The sequence below is a fragment of the Ahaetulla prasina genome, chromosome 3 (assembly GCF_028640845.1).
Source record: "Ahaetulla prasina isolate Xishuangbanna chromosome 3, ASM2864084v1, whole genome shotgun sequence".
Classification (NCBI taxonomy): domain Eukaryota; kingdom Metazoa; phylum Chordata; class Lepidosauria; order Squamata; family Colubridae; genus Ahaetulla; species Ahaetulla prasina.
Window position 1 is genome coordinate 162497050 of NC_080541.1, and position 26142 is coordinate 162523191.

The window sequence follows — 26142 nt, forward strand, 5'->3', positions numbered from 1 at the left end:
TGGGAATTTTAACAATTTCCCACTATTTGATTAGTTTCTGCAGGAATTGAAATTGAACATTATCAATTTTTTTAAGTATCAAAACACAGCAACTGCAGTTATTATAAAAGTGTGTTCATGTTGTGCTTGAACTCTTAAGAGTGTTTTGTTTAATTCTAAGGACTAACAATCAAATGACAACATCACAACCACATGGGAAGAGAAGCTTTCTAATCAATTCCATTAAGGCCATATCCTGTTCACACAAAGATTCCTACAGTGAGTACACATTATCTCTTCATTTATATCAAAAGACCATGGAATTCACACACAGCTCCTCACTGCTATTCTCAAAGTATCTGTGATCTTGAATATTTAGAAATGAAGATAGCATCTGGGAGAGATTATCTAATGCGGAAGAAATTTGTATAACTAAGTTCCAAGTTAATATAAAACATTTTTATGCCAAATTACATTTGGACCTGTCAAAAGCAATTCATAAATCCATACTTTACATAATTTTATTCCACTAGAAATTGTGATTTTATACATAGTATAAAGGGCATCATGATAGCACACACATACTTTACCATACTGTTAAAAACCGTTTACATAACTATTAAGTACCCTATTATTAAAGCAATATTCAGATACCTTTTTAAAAACTACATATAGATGAATGTTTATCATATGCACAGTGCAAAGATGTGCCCATAATATTTTAGTCACTTTAAAACAAAACACGGCAAATTAAAACTAGCTTAAAATTATATGGTCCATGTGTCATCAAGTCAGATGTTATGAATCTCCAATGAAGAACTAAAACAGTGTTAAACGCCAGATAAATGGCAGAGTTTTTATCATTACAGTCTGAACATTTTCCATTGTGTAAAATGGAAACAATCAGCATTTTCAATTTGTCAATCATGAATGCCACTGAGCGCTTTGTTACTATATTAAATGGAATTTTGCCCCCAAGTTGGAAGATTAGTAAGATGGGAGAACAAGAGAAGAATAGGATTCTTCAATGCTCATAGGAGGCTTAGACTTGGTATCACATTTCTACACAATTTTAGTGATATATATAAATTGTGGAGAAGGGTGATATTACATATATAAACACAACAAGCCATGTTTATAGTGTACAAAATGACCATGGAAACGAATCTTTAATTATGTAAACAAATCAGCACACAATTTCTTCATTTTCCCTTTATAGCATGGTGCAGAAGGGGGGGTTGAATATCAAGTCTCTTAAGAACCACAGCGTCACCAACACAAATAAAACTTTAGGCTGTATTCACGGAAAAGTCTGTGATGCCTTTATTCCCTCTCTTTCCTTTCTCTCAGAGTTCATGAGTGTTTTGAGTTCAATAAATAGTACAAAAATAATCCTTTATTTAAAAATCTCCAGATGCATTGTCCTAGAGCCTATACAATAATTTGTAAGAGCAATGAACTTTTTTTTTAAAAAAAAAAGGAGCCCACACAAATGAAAACCTTGTGGCAATGGCTATTTTTAGATCCAGCACCTTCTTTGTCTCTGGCTGCAATTTCTGTTCTTCCCATTAAGGAAAGCAAAAGCTTCTTCGCCTTCATCCAAGCTAACTCTTTTCTTGGCTCAGATTAACAAGAGTTCAAAACGCTCATTTTATTGTGTAAATCTTTCTTCTTGTGCTTGGAGATCAAATATTCCTACTATTCCATTTTACCGAGTGTTATGGCAGGTTCATTCATCACCTTAACTTCTCCATTCCTGGGCCAGCTTTATGTTATAGAAAGAGAACGTCTGCGTCTGAAATGAGTCTTGTGATAGTCACCAAAACCAATGCCTGGCACCAAGGATGGACATGAGTTGGGCTCCTGCTGCCTGTGTCATGAGATGCAATTCTTCCCCCGAGTTCAAGGTCATTAGCACTCTGCATCTACCGTGTGTACCGTCACTGCAGCCTGTAAGTGATGACTATGATGGGGGGCGGGATGGTGCAACCTGTAGTGGTGGAATTTGTGACTCAAAAGGGCAGCAGTCTGAGGGGGAGTCTCCAGGTCTAAATCTTCATCATGATTTCCCACATCTACGCCAGCTGATAATGGGTCATTATTGCAGGGAGGGTTTTCGCTGTCTTCCTGAGGACTCATAGTACTGTAGCCTGAAAAACAAAGCCACACGAACCAAGAGGGATGAGTTTGAACAATAATGTTCACAATAGTTAGAAACGATCATTCATGTTCATCATCTAACACACTTCAGGAAGGAAAAATCATCACCTCACAATGCTAACTGTTGCAGGAATGTTAAGTTATATTTAAAACAAGAGTTCGATTTCCTTTCCTTTGTATTTTTTTTTTTGAGGCTTCTGATTTTGTACATAAAAAATCTCAGAGCATTATAGAAAGAATGCTGTTGCATATTTATTATTTAATTCTTCTGCCTGCGATAATTTGACTAATGTAATTCATTAAGTTTTGAAAAGTTAGCTGGGTGACCAGTCATTCTCTCTCAGACCAACCCACCCCGCAGGGTTGTTGTTGTGGGGAAAATAGGAGGAAAAAGGTTTGTTCATTGCCTTGAGTTGCCTTAGGTGATAAAAGGCAGAATAAAAATCTAATAAATAAACAAACTAGATATATATTCAGTAAAGCTTGTATATGTTGAAACAATACATAAAACATACCAAATAGTTGTCTACACCGTTTAATATTTTGTGATTTTTATTAGATACATAACGGTTTCAAATAATTTCCTTTATAATTATATAAATTATCTATAGCTTCATTTACTGCAACAAGATGTAGGTAATATTTGAGCAACCTCCTCAAACTCCTCAATGTCAATTTGGTGGACTAACACACAGTGAACAGAATTGGTCCACCATTTTAGGTTTGTTATTTGTAAACCTGTTCTCTTCCACGCATGGAGGGGAACTGAATTTCTCCAGCGGGAATTTGCCTAAAGATATGAGCTCCATTCATGAACTCCACCTGAGGAGTTTCTGTTCAGTGTGTTGTTTCTTCTTTCTGCTAAGTAACTGTCAGAACAGTTTCCTCCTACACATGGAGGGGAGCTGAACTCCTTTGGCAGACAGCTCTTTCAACCATCCCGAGACGAGAAGGAACTGAAATACAAGCAGAGAGCACAAATGGGCCGTGGTGGCTCAGGCTGTAATATAGCCTGTTATTAAAACACAGCTGCCTGCAATTACTGCAGGTTCTAATCCCACCAGGCCCAAGGTTGACTCAGCCTTCCATCCTTTATAAGGTAGGTAAAATGAGGACCCAGATTGTTGGGGGGGCAATAAGTTGACTTTGTAAATAGAATGAGACTATTGCCTTACACACTGTAAGCCGCCCTGAGTCTTCGGAGAAGGGCGGGATATAAATGTAAATTAAAAAAAAAATAATGCAGGAAAGGAATGTGGGATACCTCAGGTGTTTTGAGGCACCTGGTGCAGGCCTTGCACAAATGCCTCTTGCAACTAGTTTTTAGCCACTCATGGACTGAAAATCCTGCTTGTATTTTGGCGTGGAGGATTTTCAGTTCCTGAGCAGTGTTTCCTAGGATATTTCCCTATACCACAAGGCATCTTGTGCACTTTACCTGGGAGTCCATATGCTTAATGATGTGCAAGATTGCTTAACCGCCACAATTGGGAGTGCCAGGATTGTGGTAGTTGAACGAAGCACTCATGTGATTCCTTGTTTAGCAACGACCAAGATTCCAGTCCCAATTGTAGTTGTAAGTCAAGGAATACCTGTATTTGCTATTTAAGAGGCATTTGAGTCTATGGACACTGCATCCTCCCATTAGGTCAAAAAACTTAGGATTTACTTTATTCAAAACAACTCTTAAACATAAATAAATTCCTGTTTTAATATTCTATCAAGTATACTCAAACTGTTAGGGGCTTTTTTTTTTTTTTGAAAACTAAAGGGTATGAGAGTGTATTTATTTCCTCTTACCAATGTAGATTTTTCAATAGCTTTAGTCAGATTTTTTTAGTTTTAAATTAATGAATTTACAAATATAATAACCAACACATTATAGCATGCATCATACCATGAATTTTTTTTTTACATATATAATTGCCAAGTCTTAAAAGGCAGAAAGAATTTTAAACTCAACACAGTCCAGATAAACATATTTTTAAACAGTGCAACAAGAATTTTTAAGCAATGCAATACTAAAATTATTGCATATACTAAAAGTCTATACAATAAGTTTCTATTGTAAAAGCTATGCATAGTCAATTTAAAGTAAATAAAGTCTAGTGTTTAGTTGTTTAGTAAAATTCACTTTTAAGGAAAAATGCACAAAACTGGCTTGCCCACAATTATTATTATAGTTTGGACTTTTTCTTTCTTTCATGCACCAAGTTTTAATCTATCTTCAGATATGGGAGCTCAATTGGTGACTGGTTGCTCTCAGCCCAAACCTTATTGTTGCAAGAAAAAAACAGAAGCGACAGCTTCTGAATCAAAGATAGGTTTAAAACTAAGAAATAAGCAAACAAAACATAACCTACTTTCACCAGATGCCTGGTGAAAGATAAGCTATCATATAAGAAAATTCCTTTGAAAATTATGCCACAGTAAATAAGACATGTCATTAGGCTTAGAAGTTCATATACTGAGGAGAACAATGACAAAGTAGCAAATGATTAGTTGGCCTGACCATCTTGGGCAGAGGTCTTCAAACTTGGCAGCTTTAAGACTTGTGGACTTCAGCATAGCTGGCTGGAGATTTCTGGGAGCTGAAATCCACAAGTCTTAAAACTGCCACGTTTGGGGATCCCTGATCTTGGGAAAGCCAGCAATGAACAAATGACTTTTTCTGAATAGAAAAAAAATGCATTATCAACTTCCAGTAAGAAAAATAGAAGTCGTTTTCCATCGTGATAAACTTTCCCATATTAAATGGAACAGCACCGATGTCTCTATAATGGATGGTGAGAATAACCTTGGGAGACCTGAGAAGGAGCTGCACCCTAGACTAATCAATCCTGATAACAAAACAAAACAAAACAACAAAACAAGGGAATCCAAAGGAAGAATGGAAATGGGGGAAATGTCTCAGAAGTGGCCTTCTCTAGTTCTCTTGAAAATAAAGATAGGCAAGGGAGGGGAAGTGTTTTCAGACTTACAAAATCCTTAGTGTAGGCCTTTCAGTAAAACTAATATTAATACTTATTGTTTTGGTTTCTTCTCTGGGCTACCTTGAAGGATTGATTGCCTATCAGAGCCATGGGGGAATTGGAAGAGAGGAAAAGTTGGCTGTAAGCCACAAGTACTATATCAATAATTAATAAATTCTTATTGTCTTGTAGATATGTGCACTTACTCTTCTTAGAATGGAAAATTCCAGAATGTTTTGTATATGTCATTCTGTTTGCACTCAAAAGTAATTTATTTGTTTATGAAATTCTTATGCCAACCATTTCATTATTGAAAGCAACTCTGGATTGCTAAATTAATCCTGAGAACTGGACCTGACTTCCAGAAAAGCTCCAAAATCCCTGGAAATGGTTACAAAACTAATATACCCAGTATGATGATAACATGGCCAGAGAGGGAATGGTCTATTTAGTAGTTAAGGCACCAAGTTAGGCCATGAATTTAAGTCCTGTTTTAGCCATGAAAGCCAGCTGGATGACTCTCTCAGTCCAACCACCACACAGGGTTGTTGCAGCTGGATGACTCTCTCAGTCCAACCACCACACAGGGTTGTTGTTGTTGTTGTTGGGAAAATAGGAGAAGGATGGTGTATTGGATATGTTCACTGCCTTGAGTAATTTTTAAAAATAATAAAGGTGGGATACAAATAAATAAATAGATTTATGGTCCCACTAAATATAGCTTGACAATTGGATACTACTGATACAGACCATATTTACATGGTTACTTTTATTTTATTTGTCATAGTTAAGAACTGCTCAACAGATATTATTGAGTTGGTACAGTAGTTTCTTAACATAGACATTTATTTCCTTTGTAAAGATATTATTGTTAATCAGTGGGATTTTCCTCTTTTCCTATACCACTCTGTAGTTTTAACATAGTTGTACAGGATGGGCTGCTCTAAATCAGAGAGATGGTTGACTTGCAACAAGCAAAATCATCAGAAATAGAGAAAGCAATGGTCCTTGTCAATTTAGTATCGTATTAACAACCAAATCTGGCTTCTTTGCTGAACTTTGCACTTAGCAATCTATGAAAAAGAAGCCACTTTGGAGCATACTTTATCATATATAAGTCTGAATCAATATCATGAACACAGTTTCTCTTTGATAAGAGAAATTGTTCTGCATCTGCTGAACTATTTGTTCAATATTGTAATTGAGACAGTGATGTTATAAAGGAGAAAACAAAACCAAAATAAATAGTAATTTAAACTCCCCTAGGGGAACTTATTTGAGCTTCCTTTCATCTTAGTTGATGTTGTAAAGCCTTAATCTGCTTTAGTTATTGGTAACATTGACTGGAAACAGCACCATTAAAATCCAGAATTCTAAAGTGCATTTCAGCCAATTGAACCTCTACTTTGTGAGGTTTTCAGCTACCCCTGCAAAGAGTGCAAAAAATAAATGCCCCAAATGTGTAAAATTCAGAATGCTGAATTGTACCATACAAATTTATGTGCTATTACGACTCTCCTATATATAAACCTCAATTAGTCCAAAAGGTGCATTATAGCACAGAAATCTTTGAATCAAGTTACCCCAAATCTGCTATCTGCTAACGTAAATAATATATACAAAATCTTGGATCCTGTCTAATTGAAATTTCAAGGCTCTCCACAATAATTGCATTCGCATGATTGTGGGCGCTGCAGCATTGATGTAGTCAGCCACAGTCAGATGATCATGATTCCTGACGCTCCCTGCTAGCTTTCTACAAACCAAGTCAATCGGCAAAGCTGACAGGAAGTCAGAAGATGCTCCCATTCCCACTATTTTTTTGCCCTCCCCTGGTCATTCTGTTTATCTGTTTAGGTAAAAAATGATCTCTGAACCGATAACCCAAAGGCTCATGGGTAGTTTATGACTGTTTTTTTACCCTTTGAAGGAGAAAGGTGGTTTAGAAATGTGAAACATAAGTAAATAAATGATTTTGTTTACTTAGTAAAATTAAGAAATAGAGTAAATAGATTTTCAAAATAAAAAAAAAAATACACTTTGACAAAATGTAAAAAATGCTAATTTAGAAGTTTACAAAATTCAATTGGACATGTGCAATTAGATGAATTGCATAAGTGCAGCAAATTTGTAAGTATGGAAACACAGAGTCTTATATTAAATATATGCAATTGACAATGGTGGATTGCCCCGGTTCGGTCCGGTCTATAGAACTGCCACCCACCACGTCATCATGGGTGATCTGCACATGCACAGAAGCTTCTGCATGAGCGCTCCCGTTGCAAACCAGTAGTAAAGGTAAGTAGAACCCACCCCTGGCAATTGACAACATATTGGCTGGAGAATTCTGAAGTCTATATATCTTCAAGTTACCCAGTTAAAAAAACTTAGTCCTGTGAATTGACATTAACAGCTATATTTACTTTTATTCAACAAAACTCTTTGCAGTTGTTGCCTCTAGATTAAATAGAGTTTGATTTCTCTCAAATGCTGACAGGTTTTTTTTAAAAAAGCGTGATAGCGAAACAAGTTTCATTATACATAAAATCAATTCAACAAAATTTTTGAAACAATTTGACACATATTATGTTTTTAAATGTAAGGTAATTATGGCAAAGCAGGAAGAAGGACTGTAATTCTAGTAACAGCAGTTAATGAACATTTTAACCTTTTTAAAATGACTCAACCACAACCTCCAATCCTCTGCGAATAAAAGGAAGTAAGCAAAAGAAAAATAATCACAATGCCAACAGCCCTAAGAGACATTCAAAGAGACATTCCAATGTTAGCACAGTCCAAATCTCTGGCTATTGTTTAAACTCTCTGCTTCTCTATGTTACTTGGAGAGAAATACTGAGGAAAGGAAATTACTCAATGCATTAGGCTATTTCAGATAATAATGTTACAATCATATGTAATGTACAAGAAAATTTGTCAAGGAAATATTATTGTCTAAGCTTCCAGTGAAAAGCGTTTGTTGGAAATAAACCAACTAACCAAGGTTTGACCTCTTGGTTATTAGGAACCAACTGCCAATATTTATGTGATTTAGTTTTTTTGATATACAGGTAGTCCTCACCTTAGAACAGTTTATTTAGTGACCAAAGTTATATTGACACTGAAAATTGTGATTTATAACCATTTTTCTTGCAGCACCCACATGGTCATCTGATCAAAATTCAGATCTTTGGCAATGGACTCATATTTATGACAGTTGCAGTGTACCGGGGTCATGTGATCACCTGTTGCAAACTTCTGACAAGCAAAGTCAATGGGGAAGGCCAGATTCACTTAACAACTGTGACACTAAATTAACAACTGTAGTGATTCACTTAACAACCGCGGCAAGAAATATCACTAAATGAGACAAAACTCACTTAACAAATACCTTGGGTTCAATTGCAGTCGTAAGTCAAAGACTACCTGTACTCTTATGGCCTAAAGCATGATACTTTTCATTCCATGTTGCCACAGAAGCATAACATAGCATGTCCATGTTTGTTTTTATTTTTATTGGTTCTATTGAACAAAATTCTGTATCTGAAAAATGGATGAAGGCATTTGAGTCCGGCTAGGGTAGAGCTGCCATTTTTCTCTTTAAATTATAAAGCTTGTCACTGGATACTTAAAAAAAGATTTTCTACATTCTGCCTTTCTAATGTTGTGTTTATATTAACTAGAAATATCACAGTCCTATGAAAGATATAAGGGCCGGCAAGTTTCAGTCAGAGATCACTGCCACATATTGAGTGAACATCTAGAAACATTCAAGGACTCCAGGAAATCAAATACAAAGTTCTCATTCTGTCCTGGCTGTGCATTTAGTGTATCATACTGTATTTATAGTGAAAGTGATACGAAGATACAGCTGACAGCCCTGGCAAAAAAAAAATATGCCAACCTCACATTAATCCTCTTAGTGGACTCATCAACTTGATCCAGGATGGAAGATTTAGCAATAACTGTCCAGTCTGATTGGTGATTGGTCAATTATGTGGTAAAACAGTCATTCCCAGCCTGCACTGTACATTACTTTTTAATTTAGGAAGAAATGTTGCAAAAGCCCAAATCCTACTTCCTTAATCATTTTATTTCTATGTGAACTAAAGGAGAACTGTGTTTGCAGTAATTCTGTCTGTCACAAATCTTCTTATGAATCATAATGCATACCAGTAAGCCAAGAAGGCATTCAACCTTTTAAAATTTAACCCAGGCTTGATTTAACCTAGCAACAAAAAATAAACTCTTGGTATCTATGGGCTTAAAAGTAAACACTGTTTGATTAAAAAAAAAAAAAGAAATAGTGTTATTCTTTATCAAATAGAACAAAGTTAATGGGACAAGCATCAAAATACATTTCAAATTACCCTACGGGGAAAATAGGAGGATCTAATTTTTGTAAAAACTTTGCTTTTACAAAAGGGTGCATATTCATATATCAGTGTTGATATATCAGTGATTAAGATGCTAAGTGGAGGAATGAAACGAAAATAGCTTCAAAGTTGGCAAGGGCCTCGCCCTGGAATGGAAAGTAATCTAATTTGTTTTAAATGAAGAACAGTGCTGGGATTATTTGCTTAGAAAATATGTTAAATTGTAAGCACAAGTAAGATGAACGGCCTCTATGATCTTACCATGATCACTTTCTGTCCCTGATCGTCCCCAATAACGGCGTCTGCGTTCAGGACTATGGGCGTGTCGCTCAATAACTGCTGCTATAAACCGAGTGTTACTGACTATGGTGAACAAAAACAAGAACAAAAAAAGAGAGAGAGAGGAAACAAAAGATAACTTCACGTACTCATCAAGCAGATCACTTCAAACACATTATAAAACAGCTTTTTATTACATTGTTGTCAAATTCCAAAACTGATCAAGCTTCTAAAGCAGTATGAAAGAACAGTAACTATTTTGATTCCCAGACAGCATTATAGATTAGGTAAAGGTAAAGGTTCCCCTCGCATATATCTGCTAGTGGTTCCCAACTCTAGGGGTGGTGCTCATCTCCGTTTCAAAGGCGAAGAGCCAGCACTGTCCGAAGACATCTCCATGATCATGTGGCTGGCAGGACTAAACACCAAAGGCGCACGGAACGCTGTTACCTTCCCACCAAAGGTGGTCCCTATTTTTTCTACTTGTATTTTTTACGTGCTTTCAAACTGCTAGGTTGGCAGAAGCTGGGACAAGTAATGGGAGCTCACCCCATTACGCGGCACTAGGGATTCGAACCGCTGAGCTGCCGACCTTTCTGATCGACAAGCTCGGTGTCTTAGCCACTGGACCATCATGTCCCTGCATTGTAAATTACTTAGAGTCAATTGGGTAACAAAATACACCTAAGGTATTTAAGGTATATCTTTAATATACCTTAAATACCTCTTTAAGGTATCTTAAAATGCAATATTTTTTTGCAAATCGGCAGGAAATATTAGCGGTAGTTAAAACCTGGTAAGGAAAACGCAGGAACATCTATAGCAGTGATGGTGAACCCTTTAGACACCGAGTGCCCAAACTGTGTGTGTGGGCATGTCCAAACTGAAAGGTGCGCGCGCATGTACAGACATGCTTTTTAATGTTTATATATTGAATTTTTACTTGGCTGTACACCGCCCTGAGTCCTCCGGGAGAAGGGCGGTATAAAAATAGAAATAAATAAATAAATGCTCGCATGTAAGGACATGTGCACATTCACAGACATGCATGGATGCACGGACATAGGTGGACATGAATGCATGTGCAGCAGAGATCTGAAGATCAGCTGGCCAGTGGGAAGTGGGGCATCCTAACACCAGCAGTGCAGCAAGAGATAAGATCTTTTTCTTTCGTGAGCTTCTGTTTTGTCATTTACAGGGAAACAGAAGCTCATGAAAGAAATGCCATTGAGGTCTGACTTGGGGCAACGGTGCGCGTGCCAGCGGGGAGGGCTCTGCGTGCCACCTCTGGCATGCTTACCATAACTTCGCCATCACGGATCTATAGAATAATAACTTTGTGTTTGATTGCTACATTTCCCTACAGTTTTCAAACCAGTTATTTATTTTATCAAGTGGTGGGTGGGTGGATCTTAATGGGAAGGCAACAATATACAGCCTCTCTTCAGAACTGACAGGGCCAAAACTGTAAAGCACTTTGCCCTCTTGAAATGATTACAGAGATGAATAATGTTACACGTCTATAGAAGGAAACTGCAGGGAAAAACTCGCATGCAGCCTCTCCCCATGTTTTCCTGCCCAGCCAGAATGGGATTGCTAAATACTCACTGATTCCTCTGTCTTCATGACTGTCCTCATCCCTTTCATCTCTCTCATTCTCCAGGTTGGACATGCGGACTGACATTTCTGCACACCGTTACAAACAGAAAAATGCAACTATTAAGAGAGAGAAGTTGCATTAGCCTGTAAGAGTGCAATGCTTTGAAAATGGCCTGGGTTGCCCCTTCTTGAAGGACAAAGTAGCAGAGGCCTGGAAATCATATAGCAATTATGGTTGAGGTTATGGCATAAAATTGTTGGCTTCCTTACCTCTCTCTTCTCTTTTAAGCCAGCTATATGTATGTACCATTTAAGTATAACATATACATATATATATATGACTCTGAAATATTCATATAATTCTGTAAAATATTAGCCACCCTGAGTCACTTTAAGAGTGAGATAGGCGGCATATAAATTTAATAAAGAAGTAAGTAAGTAAGTAAATAAATAAATAAAAATAGCCTCAGAATCCTTGATATTCTCTGAATTTGGCTGTTTACTTGCAGACCTTTTATTACCCAATTAGATAACATTATCAGTGCACAATCAAACACAACAACCAGTGCACAACCAGTACAATAACCAATCTCAGAGGGTACTAAGGACTTTTCAATTCAACCCTGAGTAACATATTCTCTTTTATGGGAAATAATAGCTCTTTTAGAAATGTTGGAAAGTGATGATCACAATTAAACATCGTCCTTGCACTAATGGCAATACTTTCATAATTCCTGTTTTCCCAATTATTTATACAATGTCAGTTGATCTTTTCATGGAATTACATAGATAAATGCTAGAAAATGGTTAGAATTATAATCAGCAGGTAACATGCTCTCTTTTGAATTTTATTATTAAGAAGGCAAAATGCTAAACAGTGAGACTATATAATGTGTTTATATAAAAGGATGTACCTAGAAAATGTCATTTTGTCTTTTGTACAACTGCAGCAAAAACATGGATTTAGAACTTCCTAAAAACTACTAAATGTGTCGATAAAGGATCCATAAGGCGTGCACATCTATCCTAGAAAGCTAATTGCATATCTAACATGCTCTAGAATCAGTTGAAGGAATAAATATTTACAAGATTCCAGGAGAGGCTTAATAAAACCAGTGCAATTTTAACTTCTCTATCCAGCAGAGGTCAGTAGTGCCTATTCTATATTATCAGAGCAATGTGAACAAAATATATTCTGTAGGACATATGCTTATAATTCAATTTGAGATTATCAGAAGGTTTGCACAAAATCAAAAGAGTCAGGACCAGAAAACACTTGCAATTCTATTCCATAACAAAGATTTGTTCAGCTTACCTTGGGCTGCAAGTGGAGACATATGCTGATGACTTCGGCGATGGATCTGATGACGATAGGCGTAGACTGCGAGAACCAACACCATTATGCATCCCATAATACCTCCTGCTACGGGACCAACTGGAGCGCTTTTTATCATATTCAAAGTTATCACTTCATCTCCTTTCATTTCAGAGGGAGAAAAAAAATGAAAATAATGTGAAAATCTCCTGTGGAAGTTCAAATCCTGTAAAATAATCTAGATAATTGCTAGATTATGGATGCTGCCTGAAGTCTAACAGGTGACAAAGACACTCTGGAAAGGAAATCATGCCAGTTTTCAAAACAAGCCATGTGACCATTCCATTGCTCCATGTAAGAATATATTAAAAATTGTAAATTCCTATCCTAATTGATACACTACAATGGCATTTCATTTTACAGACTGCATGGATTAGAAGGCATCTGTTATACAGGATTAGTCCAATATATTCTGCTTCCCCAGCCAAAATTCTGTTATGCTAAAAAGAATCACAGTTTCACCCTGCGTGATTCTCAAAAAAATATATACCGTATATACTCGAGTATAAGCCGATCCGAATATAAGCCGAGGTACCTAATTTTACCACAAAAACTGGGAAAAACTATTGACTCGAGTATAAGCCGAGGGTGGGAAATGAGGCAGCTACTGGTCAATGTAAAAAATAAAGATAGAGCCAAGTAAAATAACATGAATATTTATTTGAACGAAAAACAATAAAAGTGCAAAAGGGGGTCCCCAAAAAGAATATGGTATCAAAAATACAGTATCTTTAAAAGTAACAGCAACCAAGCTAACGAGAGCTAAAATCCCTCAAAACTGGAGTTCTCCTCCTCATCATCTGTTTGTCCAAACAGAGCTTCAGCTACTTCAGCTTCTGTGATGTTATCCGCATATACGTTGTCGTCATCACTGAGTTCACAGTCGTCATCATCACTGCTGTCACTCTCATACAATGCGCTGTCTTCACTGCCATCCATAGCATTACTAATGCCACATTTCTTGAAGGCACGTTGCACCATGTCCTCTGGAATATCTTCCCATGCATCACGAACCCACTGTGCTATTAGTTCTATGTCTGGCTTTCTCAGATTTCCAACTTTTGTCAGACGAGCTTGACCAGATGTCATCCATTCATGCCACATCCTTCGCACATGGTCCTTGAAAGGTTTATTTAAACTGACATCTAGGGGCTGCAATACAGATGTAAGCCCACCTGGAATAACGGCCAAAGTGACTTGAGATGACTTTGCCAATTTTTTTATGTCATCAGATGTGTGGGCTCTGAACATATCCCAAACTAACAGTGATCTTCTAGTCCAGTCCCCACTCCTCAAGCAAGAGATCCTATACTGTTTCAGACAAAGGATTGTCCAGTCTGTTCTTTAAAAACCCTCCAGGAATGAAGTGTCCAATAAGGTTCAAATTGCAAGTACCGGTAGTCCTCAATTTAAGACTGCAATTGAGCCCAAAACATTGTTTTGTTATTTTTCCCTAACCGTGTATGTATCCCCCTGCCCCCCATTTTACGTCAGGCTGCCATCAAAGCGAAGCACGGCTGAATATTATTATTATTATTATTATTATTATTATTATTATTATTATTATTATTATTATTATTATTATCATTATCATTATCATTATCATCATCATCATCATCATCATTATTATTATTATCATTATCATTATTATCATTATTATCATCATCATTATTATTATTATTATTATTATTATTATTATTATCATTATCATTATTATCATTATCATCATCATCATTATTATTATTATTATTATCATTATCATTATCATTATTATCATTATCATCATCATTATTATTATTATTATTATTATCATTATTATTATTATTATTATATGATGATGATGATTTTTTTGCATTGGACAGAGCGAGCTTCAGTTTACCAAACTTTGTATCTTTTAATGAAACGTGTTAGTCTGGAAGGGACTGTTTGAACTCACAAAACACTTGCAACTTTTAGTTCCGTGCTGAGGATTTTTGGAAAGCAGCCCAGCAATATTTATTTATTGCTCGGACTGCTCTTATTTTCACTCCCCCTTTTCTTTTCTTTTCCTTCCCTCTCTCCCTTCTCTGCCTCTCTTTCGTCCCCCACCTCCCGGGATCCTTGCGGGTCGAAGGTTCTGCCCTGCCTTACACCAGCCGCCCACCTATGCCAAGGTCTCCCTGGCTCTTTCGCTCTCTGTAAGCAGCGGCTTCTCGGCAGCGTCGCCCCCCTCCCCTCCATGGATCGGCTCCTTCCCCAGCACTGAAGGCATCCTTAGGAATACACCTCCACCTCCCGGAAAATAAAAGAGGCAGAGAAGGTAAATCGCCCGCCCGTTCGGAAAGGAAGGAGAGGACTCCAATGGAAGAAGGAGAGGAGAATTACCAATAACAAACACAAAGCGCTGGGTTAGAGGTGCCTTGTCATGTACAAGGAGATCAGAGAGGGCAACCACATGAAACAATAATCAGACTCAAAGCAGGCTGCTTATTTGCCATTTGCTCTGGGTAGAACGGGTTTTTGTTTTTTTAAAAAAATTGGTTTGGAGAAGGAAAGCTAATTTGCTGATCTGCGTGAGGGTCGGTTTCTTTTGCCTCCCTTCTTCTTCCTCCTCCTTCTTCCCACCCTAGCTTGCAATGCCCCATCTCTCCTCCTCCTCCTCCTCCTGCCCCCTCTCGGGGAGAAATTGTTTGTTCTTGCCGTATTTCTCCGCTTTCCAAGAGGCTTTTCTTTTCACCTCTTTCTCCCCACCTCCCCAATTTCCATAGGGGAAAAAACCCTAGGAAAACTTGGCAAAAATAAAATAAAATAAAAAGTACTGAGTGCAAATGTTTTTTTTATACTGTAGTTGGAGTTTTCCACGTTTCTTTCACATTCAAGGCAGCATTCTCCCCATCCTCGCTGCTTTTCCAAAACATGCTTTGAAACCTTTGCATTTTATTGGGATGTATTCGTGACAACGCCCCTCCGCCCCTCCGAGGCGAGAGGAGGCAGTAAGAGGAGGCGAGTGACAAACAAATAAAGAGAGTTCTTCTCGCCTTGGCGTTTGACACACTCGCCGTCCTCTCCGAAAAGCCGAAATTGAGTGCGGCGGCAGTGGGGGTGGGTGGGTGGGGAGGCCGCCGTGAAGTGCCGGCTGGGGAGCCGGGATTGAAGTGCCGGCAGGGCGAGCCCAAATGCTGCCGGCATGCTTTGCCAGCTCGGCCGGCTCGTTTTGGGCGGCGGCTGGCCTCCGGCGTTTTCTTCCGCCGCTTTTGATGGCGGCGGTGGTGGCGGAGGCGGAGGGGCGTTCGACATTTCGCCTCTCACTCGTCCTCCTCTTGCCCGCGGTGGGGGCGGAGGCGTTGTCACCTCGCCCTCCTCTCCGGCGAAATTGAGTGCGGCGGCAGGGGAGGCCGCCGTGAAGTGCGGCTGGGGGCCAGGAGCCAATCCCGGGCTCCCCAGCCGGCACTTCACGGCGGCCTCCCCACCCACCCCCACTGCCGCCGCACTCAATTTCGGCTGGAGAGGAGGCGAGTGACAACGCCAAGCGAAGAACTCTGTTGTTTGTCACTCTCGCCCGTGGAGGCGTTGTCACCTCGCCTCCTCTCCGGCCGAAATTGAGTGCGGCGGCAGGGGAGGCCGCGTGAAGTGCCGGCTGGGGGCCGGGATTGGCTCCCGGGCTCCCCAGCCGGCACTTCACGGCGGCCTCCCACCCACCCCCACTGCCGCCGCACTCAATTTCGGCTTTCGAGAGGAGGCGAGTGACAACGCCTCCGCCTCCGAGGCGAGTGACAAACAAATAAAGAGAGTTCTTCGCCTTGGCGTTTGTCACCTCGCCCTCCTCTCGGCCGAAATTGAGTGCGGCGGCAGTGGGGGTGGGTGGGGAGGCCGCTGTGAGTGCCGGCTGGGGGCCGGGATTGGCTCCTGGGCTCCCCAGCCGGCACTTCACGGCGGCCTCCCCACCCACCCACCCCCACTGCCGCCGCACTCAATTTCGGCTGGAGAGGAGGCGAGGTGACAACGCCTCCGCCCCCACCGCGGGCAAGAGGAGGACGAGTGAGAGGGGGGCGAAAATGTCGAACGCCCCCCCGCCCCGCCCCTCCGCTGACCACCGCCGCCGCCGCCATCAAAAAGCGGCGGAAGAAAACGCCGGAGGCCAGCCGCCGCCCCAAAACGAGCCGGCCGAGCTGGCAAAGCATGCCGGCAGCATTTGGGCTCGTCCTGCCGGCCCAGCTGTTCCCGAGGGCAAAAAACCCTCTCCCTGGGTCGGCTCTGCAAGGGTAGACTCGAGTATAAGCCGAGGGGGCGTTTTTCAGCACAAAAAACGTGCCGAAAAACTCGGCTTATACTCGAGTATATACGGTAATTGCTTTTTTTTTTATGTAGATCATCCAGACCAGATCTCAATACATTAAAAAAATCCAAATGGATCTTACCAATGGATCCCATGTCATCCGTATAGGGGCTTTTGGCACCCACAATACCCCCAAAGCATTCCTTCTGAAGAGCACAATAGGATTTATCAAGGTGAGTCTTTCCATCACTGTCCACCATGCACCACTCACAGTCTAAGACACCAAAACAATCTCTGCAAGATAAAAAAACAGCTGTGAAAATTTACTTGTTACAAGATTAAATAACTCTGAGACAAACGCATTTGTGAAGTCAGTCTTTTATAGCTAGGCCAACAGATAGGTTAGGCTATCTCACCTTGCTATCTCTTTGAGGAAGTGCAAATTTGCACTTGCAATGAAAAAGCAAATCTTTCTTTTTACCAGCTAAGCTGTTCTATAAACAAAATAATGATTGCTTGGTGCTAGATGTGAACCTGATATTTTACTTGTCCATTAATCAGAAATGACATTAATTTTTCTCCATCCTCCTTACTGTCCTTTTCTTCAAAGTGGAACAAGACAATTTCTGTTACTATTATTACACCAGTGCTATCCTGATTAAAATATGAGCAGCCTCAAGCAACCGTTTCCATAATGTCCGCCTAAGAATGCCCAAAGCAATGACTATTCAGCAATTTTTTCAGGTTCTAGGTTCAGGCAAGCTGCTGTAATTTAATTTCTTCATTGTTATGCAGGTCATTTTAAAGGTTTTGTAACTTTCAAAGGGTAGAATCTGAATCTGCAAAGAGGAGGAGCTGTATTTTTATTTTTTATTTATTTATTTATTTTGTCACACGGTATATATAAGCATAAGCATGAAATAACTATACAATATATAAGCATATATATAAGTATGAGTATGTAATAACTATATTAATTGGATATAACAAAAGGAAACAATAGGACAGGAACGGTAGGCACGCTTGTGCTCTTATGCACGCCTCTTACACACCTCTTAGGAATGGGTGAGGTCAATAGTAGACAGTTTTTGGTTGAAGCTTTGGGGATTTTGGGAAGAGACCACAGAGTCAGATAGTGTATTCCAAGCATTAACAACTCTGTTACTGAAGTCATATTTTCTGCAATCAAGATTGGAGTGGTTAACATTAAGCTTAAATCTATTGTGTGCTCGTGTATTGTTGCCATTGAAGCTGAAGTAGTCTTCGACAGGAAGGACATTGTAATAGATGATTCTATGAGTTAAACTCAGGTCATGTCGAAGGCGGCGTAGTTCTAAATTTTCTAAACCCAGGATTTCAAGTCTGGTGGCATAAGGTATTTTGTTGTAATCAGAGGAGTGGAGAACTCTTCTTGTAAAATATTTCTGGACACGTTCAATTGTATTGATGTCAGAAATGATAATAATTTATAATAATAAATGATAATAATAAAGAAATAATAAGAAATATCTTATTAGGTTAAATACAAATTCAGCTGATTTTATGATAGTTTTTATTTTAATTCTTCAGGCAGTTAAAAAATTTTTTATTGATTTCTTTAAGGAAAAAAAATAGTGTAACTTACCCACTCTCCATTCTTTGATTACACTGTGTATTGATACACTGAGGAAGAGCATCCTGTAGGCTGGAATCCACAGCAATAAAAGTCAGAGGTTCCTGATGCACTTCACAACTAGGGTTCCTAAAAATTTGGAAAGCAATGTACAAAAACTAGGTTTCAAAACCTCACTCAATAGTTATGTTACTTTATTATCTGAATAATACAGATAATTAAAACAATGGGATTGCCCATCTAACACCTTGAACAATATATATTATCATAACATTCTTAATAAGTTGCGAGCTATGCATTACCTGTTTTCTGCATTGGTAAGGTTGCCTGTACATTCATTGACTTCTAAAGGGCACTCACAAGGACATTCACATTCATTCTGTTCCATTCTTCAGGAAAAAAAATAAACAATAAATATATTTATTATCTCTTATTCCTTGTATATCTTGAATCTTGGGGTACAAAATAATTTTAATGTCAAATAGGGCCAACAGTGTTGTTTATAAGTTGTTAGGCTTATTACTAGCACACTTGTTGGCAATATAGATAAAGAGTTCTTTCCACACTTTACTAAGTTTTCGACGTCCACAATGATGGCAGCACAAAAAAGCCATAAGGATTATAACCAGGGATGGGCTCCTGGGGGTTCGGCACGGTTCGGGTGATCCTCTAGCCAAGGATCGCCAGGGTTCAGTGAACCCCAAATGCCATCCCTGGCTAGCCCCCCCTGCCCAGACATCCCACCCCACCCCTCCCAGGAGCCTCCACGCAGCCTGTTCATCATTCCAGGTAAGTGCAGGGATCGCACAGAGGGTCTGGGAGGGTCTGGGAGGGCAAAAAAGGGCTTACCGGAGGTCCTCCAAAGTTCGGGGGAACCTGTTTTCGCTTGAGGGAAACCTCCAGAGCCTGGGGAAAGTGAAAAACAGCGCCGCCCCCCCGCTGTGGTGCAGGCCCACCATAGCCACGCCCACCCAGCAATGGGCCAGCGAACTCATTGATAAAGGATCTAAAGCCCACCCCTGACTATAATTCCTCAACAGCTATGGTGATTTCATGTGAAGTAGCATGTAACTACTACAATTAATAGGCATGAGTAGCCTCATTTTTAACAATGTGGAAAATCATCGTTTAATACCTCAAGCAAGTATCACCAAAATCCAGAATTTAATTTAGCATTATCTACAATCTCTCATCATTCAGCTTCATAGATGTTCCTGAGTTTCAGTGTAAGAGAAAATAGAAATTCTCTGCATCTTGTTTCTTCTCACCAGGCCTATTTTCTTTATCAGACTTTTCACTTTTTAAAATTATACAAAGATAAAGATTGTCTCTTCTATTCTTTTTCCTTTCTGCAGTATCATCTTTGATACACGATGACCAAATCTCACCACCAGAATAGCCCAAAGATCTTACGCTGGTGATAAAATGGAAAGCCAATAAATTTTACAAATAAATAAATAAAAGATAGGAAGTGCCATACAGTATAGATCACCCGGCCCAGTATAGGAAGCATTTCCATGGTCTTGAAGGAAATGCATAAAATGTGATCCCAAATCAGGCTTAACCTGTCACCTAAACAGATTGACTGAACTAATTCACTAGATTATTTACTCAGGAATACAGGTAATCCTCGATTTACAACAGTTCATTTAGTGAGCTTTCAAAGTTACAACAGCACTGAAAAAAGTGATTTATGACCGTTTTTCAGTTATGACCTTTGCAGTATCCCCGTGGTCATGTGATCAAAATTCAGATGCTTGGCAAGTGGTTTACATTTATGACCACTGCTGTGTCCCAAGATTACATGAATCACCTTTTCTGACCTTCTGACAAGCCCAATCAATAGGGAAGCCAGATTCACTTAACAACCAGGTTACTAACTTATCAACTGCAATGATTCATTTAACAACTGAGACAAGAAAGGTAATAAAATGGGCAAAACTCACTTAGCAACAGGAATTTTGGGCTTAATTGTGGTCATAAGTCGAGGACTACCTGTAATATACAGACTGAAAGCATTTCTGGGTAGAGGCAGGTGCGAACTCTTTGTTGTCAAGAGACTATGTTGAGGTAACAAGCAATCTCTAATTCAGCAATCTCTAACAAGCAATCTCTAATTCAGTCCGTCAGTCCTGCAAAATGGCCACAGCTCAAGTGCTGACTAACAGGCTATATTTCAGACTGGAACTGCTACACACAGCTCATTCTTGGCCCACAGAAGTGCAGCTCTAGCCTAGCAAGCCAATAGTTATCCAACAAGCAGGTGAGGTTATGTATGTGACTGCCCTGCCTCCTCAAAAGAAAGTATAGCCCTGCCTTCTAAGGGATCTGCAACAAAACAGAAACCAGTCTGTTAACTATATAACAGGTCTAGTGATTGAAGGTGCTGGCCTAGAAAGCAGGAGATTATAAATTCTAGTCCCGCTTTAGGCATGAAAGCCGGCTGGGTGACTTTGGACAATCACACTCTCTCTCAGCCCAACTCACCTCACAGGGTGGTTGTTGTGGGGAAAATAGAAGGAAGCGGTATCAGATATGTTCATCCCCGTGAGTTACTTATAAAATCATAAAGGTAGGATAAAAATCTAATAAATAAATACATAAAAATACGGCTATGCTTCTGGGAGAAAGCAGGAGTCTCCTGGAGCCCACAAATCAAATGTTTGGATGTCAAAATGACCCAGGTATAGCTAGGGTTTTGCTTCTTCCTCACACAGAATATGCAGTTGTGCCCTTACATAGTAAATAAGCAACCTGCCTAGGCATTTTGTAAATAAGACTTAACATGCCTATTGAGTCACATGCTGTTTCATTCAGCTACTGCAAAAACCAAATGCACATTATCTAGAGGCCCTGCAATCCCTTCATTTTAAAGAAGCACAATCCGATGTATAATCCAATCATGTCTCATTTCAAATGTCCTCTTACCTGTGACAGTTCAGACAGAGCCTGTCTACCATACTGCAGGCACAGAAAGCAAGTGAGTCACAGGTTTCATTTACTATTCCAACAAAGGCATTGGTTCCAGGTATTCTTGTCAGCTTGTATTTAGAACAGTGGCTGCCGTGCACAAGATTTGTCAGATCACCCTAGGGGGAAGGAAAACAGATCAGACATGTGGCGGAAAACATGTTTCTCAGTGAAGTGAATTTTTCTTGTTACGACAAATGTTATCTGCTAGACTGTAAGCCTAACTGTTTCCCACTAAATGAACTCTCATCAGCAAGCAATACTTCAACATACAAAATAGCCCAACCAGATAAAAACGTAAATAAACTGTAGGCAATACATTTTTCTGACTAAAACAATGTAATCCAACTGGATGTCAGTTTTCTATGGGCGAGCAAGTATGGAATATACATATTTCATTTTGTTACCTTACCTTTTGAAAACAATTTTTTTCAAATCGAGAATAAGAAATCATGAGGCCCTATTAGCAAGCTTCTGATTCAAAGAATAACACTGAAACAGCAAACATCTATTACATTCTCCCTCTCACCTTTCCCAGTCATTAGAGAGAAGGAAGAGTACACTGTTCATTAATGCACTCAAATAATAATACTGGGATTACAGAGTGTCCCACATTCCATTTCGGCTAGGCATCCAAGCACTCTGTTGGATCCCAGCAAAGCTTCATCTGATCCAGCAACCTTTTCTCCACAGTGGCCAACCTCCTGAGATGTTTACGGAAGGTCTACAGCGCCTTCCTGCTGCTATTTCCTTGCAACAGGTTATTAGCACAAGGTTCCTCTGATCTTGAAGACTGCATATGATCATCATTAGTAACTTTTTTTCATTTCAAGTTATAGAATCCTTAGTGCCTTTTCTCATAGGGAAAATGTGCCAGCCCTCCGATAATTTCAATTCACACATATTTTTTTTTTAAAAAAACATTTTCTAGATTTGGAACAACCTTTTGAAATGCAGTGCAAAAAACTGTGCAGACTCTTTTAAATGTCGCTCCATTATAGATTTGCATAGATAAAGACTATTACATTTGACCTCAAGTATCAAACCTATGGTTTTCTCTGCACAGCTAACTTAATGCCACTTTCCTAACTGAACACCCTCTACATGAGTTTCATATTACTAGTCAGGCAGTCTACTGTATGGAATGACATCATCCAATATAATTTCTATGTTCCCAAAAGTGCATGGAAAGCATGCAGATTGATAACATTCTCAGGAACCTCTTCTGAAAACTTTTGTTTTTGCCCCATCCCTGAAGCAAAAAAACCACCTGCGTTTCAAAACCAATGCAAAACCCAATTTATTGTAACTTGCTGATGGTGTTTTTAAAATTTTGGTCTGGGATAAAGCAGACTGCCTAAAAGTTTAGCCATAATACTCACGTATTTAAGATGTATAAATAAACTGCCCCATGATGCCCCAATCAGACTATCAGACCAATGCTGCATTACAGGTTGTTATACTGTCTCTACTAAAATCTAAATAATATCCTATTTGGATATAAACAGTTTAATGAATGGGTTATATTAAACAACGTACCGTAAGGCTAGTATTAAATTTATAAAATCTCTGGACGGTTCTGTCACTGAAACTGTTACACAAATTTTTCTTCACAAAGTTTGGATGATTTAGGATATCATTTGCCACAAGAGGTTCCTACAGATAAAAAGTAGAAGACTGTTAACAGTTTCATAATTTTACAAATATCAGCAGTGGGTTTCTCTTGTTAAATTGGCAGTTATATCTATAAACGAACATACGTGAATTACAATGGAAATTGGGACTGGAACTTCCATCACTAAGCAATGTGATTGTAAAGTGCAATATCACAATTGCATCACTTAACAATGGCAATACTGGCAGTTCTGGTTGCCATCGTAACCCCACGACCACATGGGGTTTTTGCAGGCAAGCAGGTCAGTGGATGCATGGAGGGGCAGAAGACACTGCGAGTAGCTGCTTTGGACTGTCACTTGATGCTGAGGGGGAGCAGCATATGCAATGGGCAGGCACTATGGGGCACAGTCAGACAAAAATAGTGGGAGCAGGAGTGACTTCTAGCTTCCAACTGGCTTTCCCATTCACTTTGCTTGTGGGAAGCAAGCAGGGATCATGAAGAGCTTCCAGTGAATATTACATGCAATGGAGGAACGGATGGTGAAGATGATGGAATTTGCTGAGATGGCCAAAGATAGTTTTGATCAGAGAAAAGACATTATCTAAGTTTACTGCCAGCTGGAAATTCCTCACAGACTTTTTGCATGAAGCAGAATGAAATGAACATATATAGCTTTCATGATTATAAAAAAATTGATAATACAAAAAATTGAAAGCTGTGGGGTAACCATACAGCATGAGGTAACTTTATATTTATATCTGCTGTAAAGAAAATTAGAAGCTACTTCTTTATGTTTTCTTTTTTCCCTTTTTTTCTGCAATTTTCATTTTGTCTTTTATTTTCTTTATAATTAGTTTTTGTTAGTCGGATTCTGAAGATCTCTTGTATGGAGAATTAGTGCAGGGAAAGTGCCTTAGAGGGAGATCACAGCTTCAATATAAGGATATCTGCAAGAGGGCTCTAAAGGCCTTGGGAATGGACATTAATGACTGGGAAACCTTGACCTCTGATCGTTCAGCTTGGAGGCTAAAGATGCAGCATACTGTAGCCTTCTCCAGTTCGAAGAGACACTTGCTCGGCAGACTGAGGCAAAGAAGCAGTCCCAGAACCAGCAAAATCTGGGGGCTGGGCAGGGTACAGAATGTATCTGCTTTCAGTGTGGAAGGGATTGCTACTCTTGAATTGGCCTTTTTAGTCACACTAGATGCTGTTTTAGGACCTCTTCCAAAGCACGATACCATAGTCCTTTGAGACTGAAGGTTGCCAATGATGTTAGTTTTTGCTTCTCTTTATTAAAATCTCAATAAAACTTTTAAAAAACTGATTATGATCACATAACCATGACTTGCTGTGATGTCATAATTGCAAGCTGGGCACCAAACGCCCAGATCACAACCATAACTGTGAGGATCCTGCAACAGTTGCAACTTCGAACAGCTGCTGAACATGTGTGTTGTGGCTCCAGCCAGAGCCTGGCCCCCTGCCAGAAAGTGACTCAGAGAGTGAGGGGGAAGGGCTGTCAAGGCTCCCCTCTGCAGGGCCAGCCTCTCTGGCTCAGCTCCAGGAGCCAGAGGCAGGCCAGGTAGAGGAGGTGACGAAGCCTCTGTCTCCTGTATCCCCCCCCTCCCCACCCAGGCAACGCTTCCAGACCCAGCTGTGGACAGTCAGTCCTGGTTAGATCCCCGGTTTCGTAGACAAGAGAGGCGGGAACAATAGAAGAAGGGGTGGAGCCACACCCCACAGGGTATAAAAACAGGAGGGGCTGCCCTACTACTTCGTGACGGGCAAAACCAACTGACTGGAGAAAACTTGAGCTGAACTATTTGACTGAGCATTTGGCTTGGATTGCTGTTTGTTCCTAACTTCCTGGTTGCTCCGGTAACGAGCTTCTGACATGCCAGCATCAAGGAAGATAAAGAAAACCTTGGCAGACGCTCGCTGGTTTGCTGCCAGAGCTGATAGCTGCCGTGGACTAAATTGCCAGTTAACTGAGTCCGTTCACGTGCCTCCCGGACTGAGGTGGGGAAACAGAACAATGTGGTTGTAACTCAAGGACTACTTATATATCAAAACACCATGATGAAAGCAAACCTTGTGTGTAATATGTTGTTGTTCTACTGGAGCATGGCCTTTAGGATCAATAAGAGTTGGATGTGCCACAAGATACCCTCTGTCTTCCATAATAAAGCACCTATCAAAAAGCAAACAGTAAAATAAATAATAGATCAGAATGTATGCATTCTTAAGTAGTTGGGTGTATAGTTTGCCAATGCAAAAAGACACATTTGTTTATTTATCTAGACATTCTATCTACATGCCATCCAAGTCCATATCAATTATTTCGAGATTCACAACAATAGAGCAATACAGAAACAACAAAATATAAAAACATAGCCTAAGAAAGTAATTAGGGATGGTAGGAATACATGGAAAATTACAAGTTCTAAACTTCTGATGCTTAGAACCTTTTTTTCAACTGTTCCTAATTTAGAACAAATCATTTTGTTCTTAACTGAAACAAACTAGGGAATATTTCAGCAGTAGAACTTTGTGTGTTACAAGAGCCTTAAGATTGACTTCTAATGTTTTTTTAAAGGCAGTTTCTAAAATACAGTGCGCTGCCAAACTATAGTTGGAGTTCTGTTTTTGACAGCTGTTGCAGCCAAGGCCAGTTTCAACATGGAAAAAGTAGACCCTACACTCACATGTATTTGGAATAAAGTTCTCCCAATTCTACAGCCATATAGAAACATTATTTGAGTGGGGGGAATTGTTATCTTTCACTAAAGATAGAAGCCAAGAGCAGAGTCTTCTTTTTTTAATCAATCACCTGGCAACCATAAACTCACACAATTGTGGAAAAGATGGAGGAAAAGGTCTTTGTATCTCTTTCATGTTCCATAATTTCATCAATAAACTTGCAATCTTACACACTTATCAAGGAAAGAAA

The 26142-nt window shown here is 39.5% G+C and overlaps 1 protein-coding gene across 2 annotated transcripts in view; it reads right to left on the minus strand.

Moving 5' to 3' along the window:
* Positions 1–486: 486 nt before the first annotated feature.
* The window catches only part of CACHD1 (cache domain containing 1), a 149282-nt gene continuing 123626 nt past the window's right edge, over positions 487–26142 (minus strand). The window contains exons 18-27 of one of the 2 annotated variants that reach the window (XM_058176943.1): positions 25284–25383; positions 23114–23230; positions 21533–21693; positions 18907–18993; positions 18617–18733; positions 17135–17286; positions 12678–12839; positions 11372–11449; positions 9746–9847; positions 487–2129 (exon numbers count right to left, since the gene is read on the minus strand). In XM_058176943.1, the coding sequence (XP_058032926.1) occupies positions 1891–2129; positions 9746–9847; positions 11372–11449; positions 12678–12839; positions 17135–17286; positions 18617–18733; positions 18907–18993; positions 21533–21693; positions 23114–23230; positions 25284–25383 (1315 nt within the window). In that variant the 3' untranslated portion in view covers positions 487–1890. The remainder of the gene's footprint in view (positions 2130–9745; positions 9848–11371; positions 11450–12677; positions 12840–17134; positions 17287–18616; positions 18734–18906; positions 18994–21532; positions 21694–23113; positions 23231–25283; positions 25384–26142) is intronic. The other variant, XM_058176944.1, reaches the window with a different exon arrangement.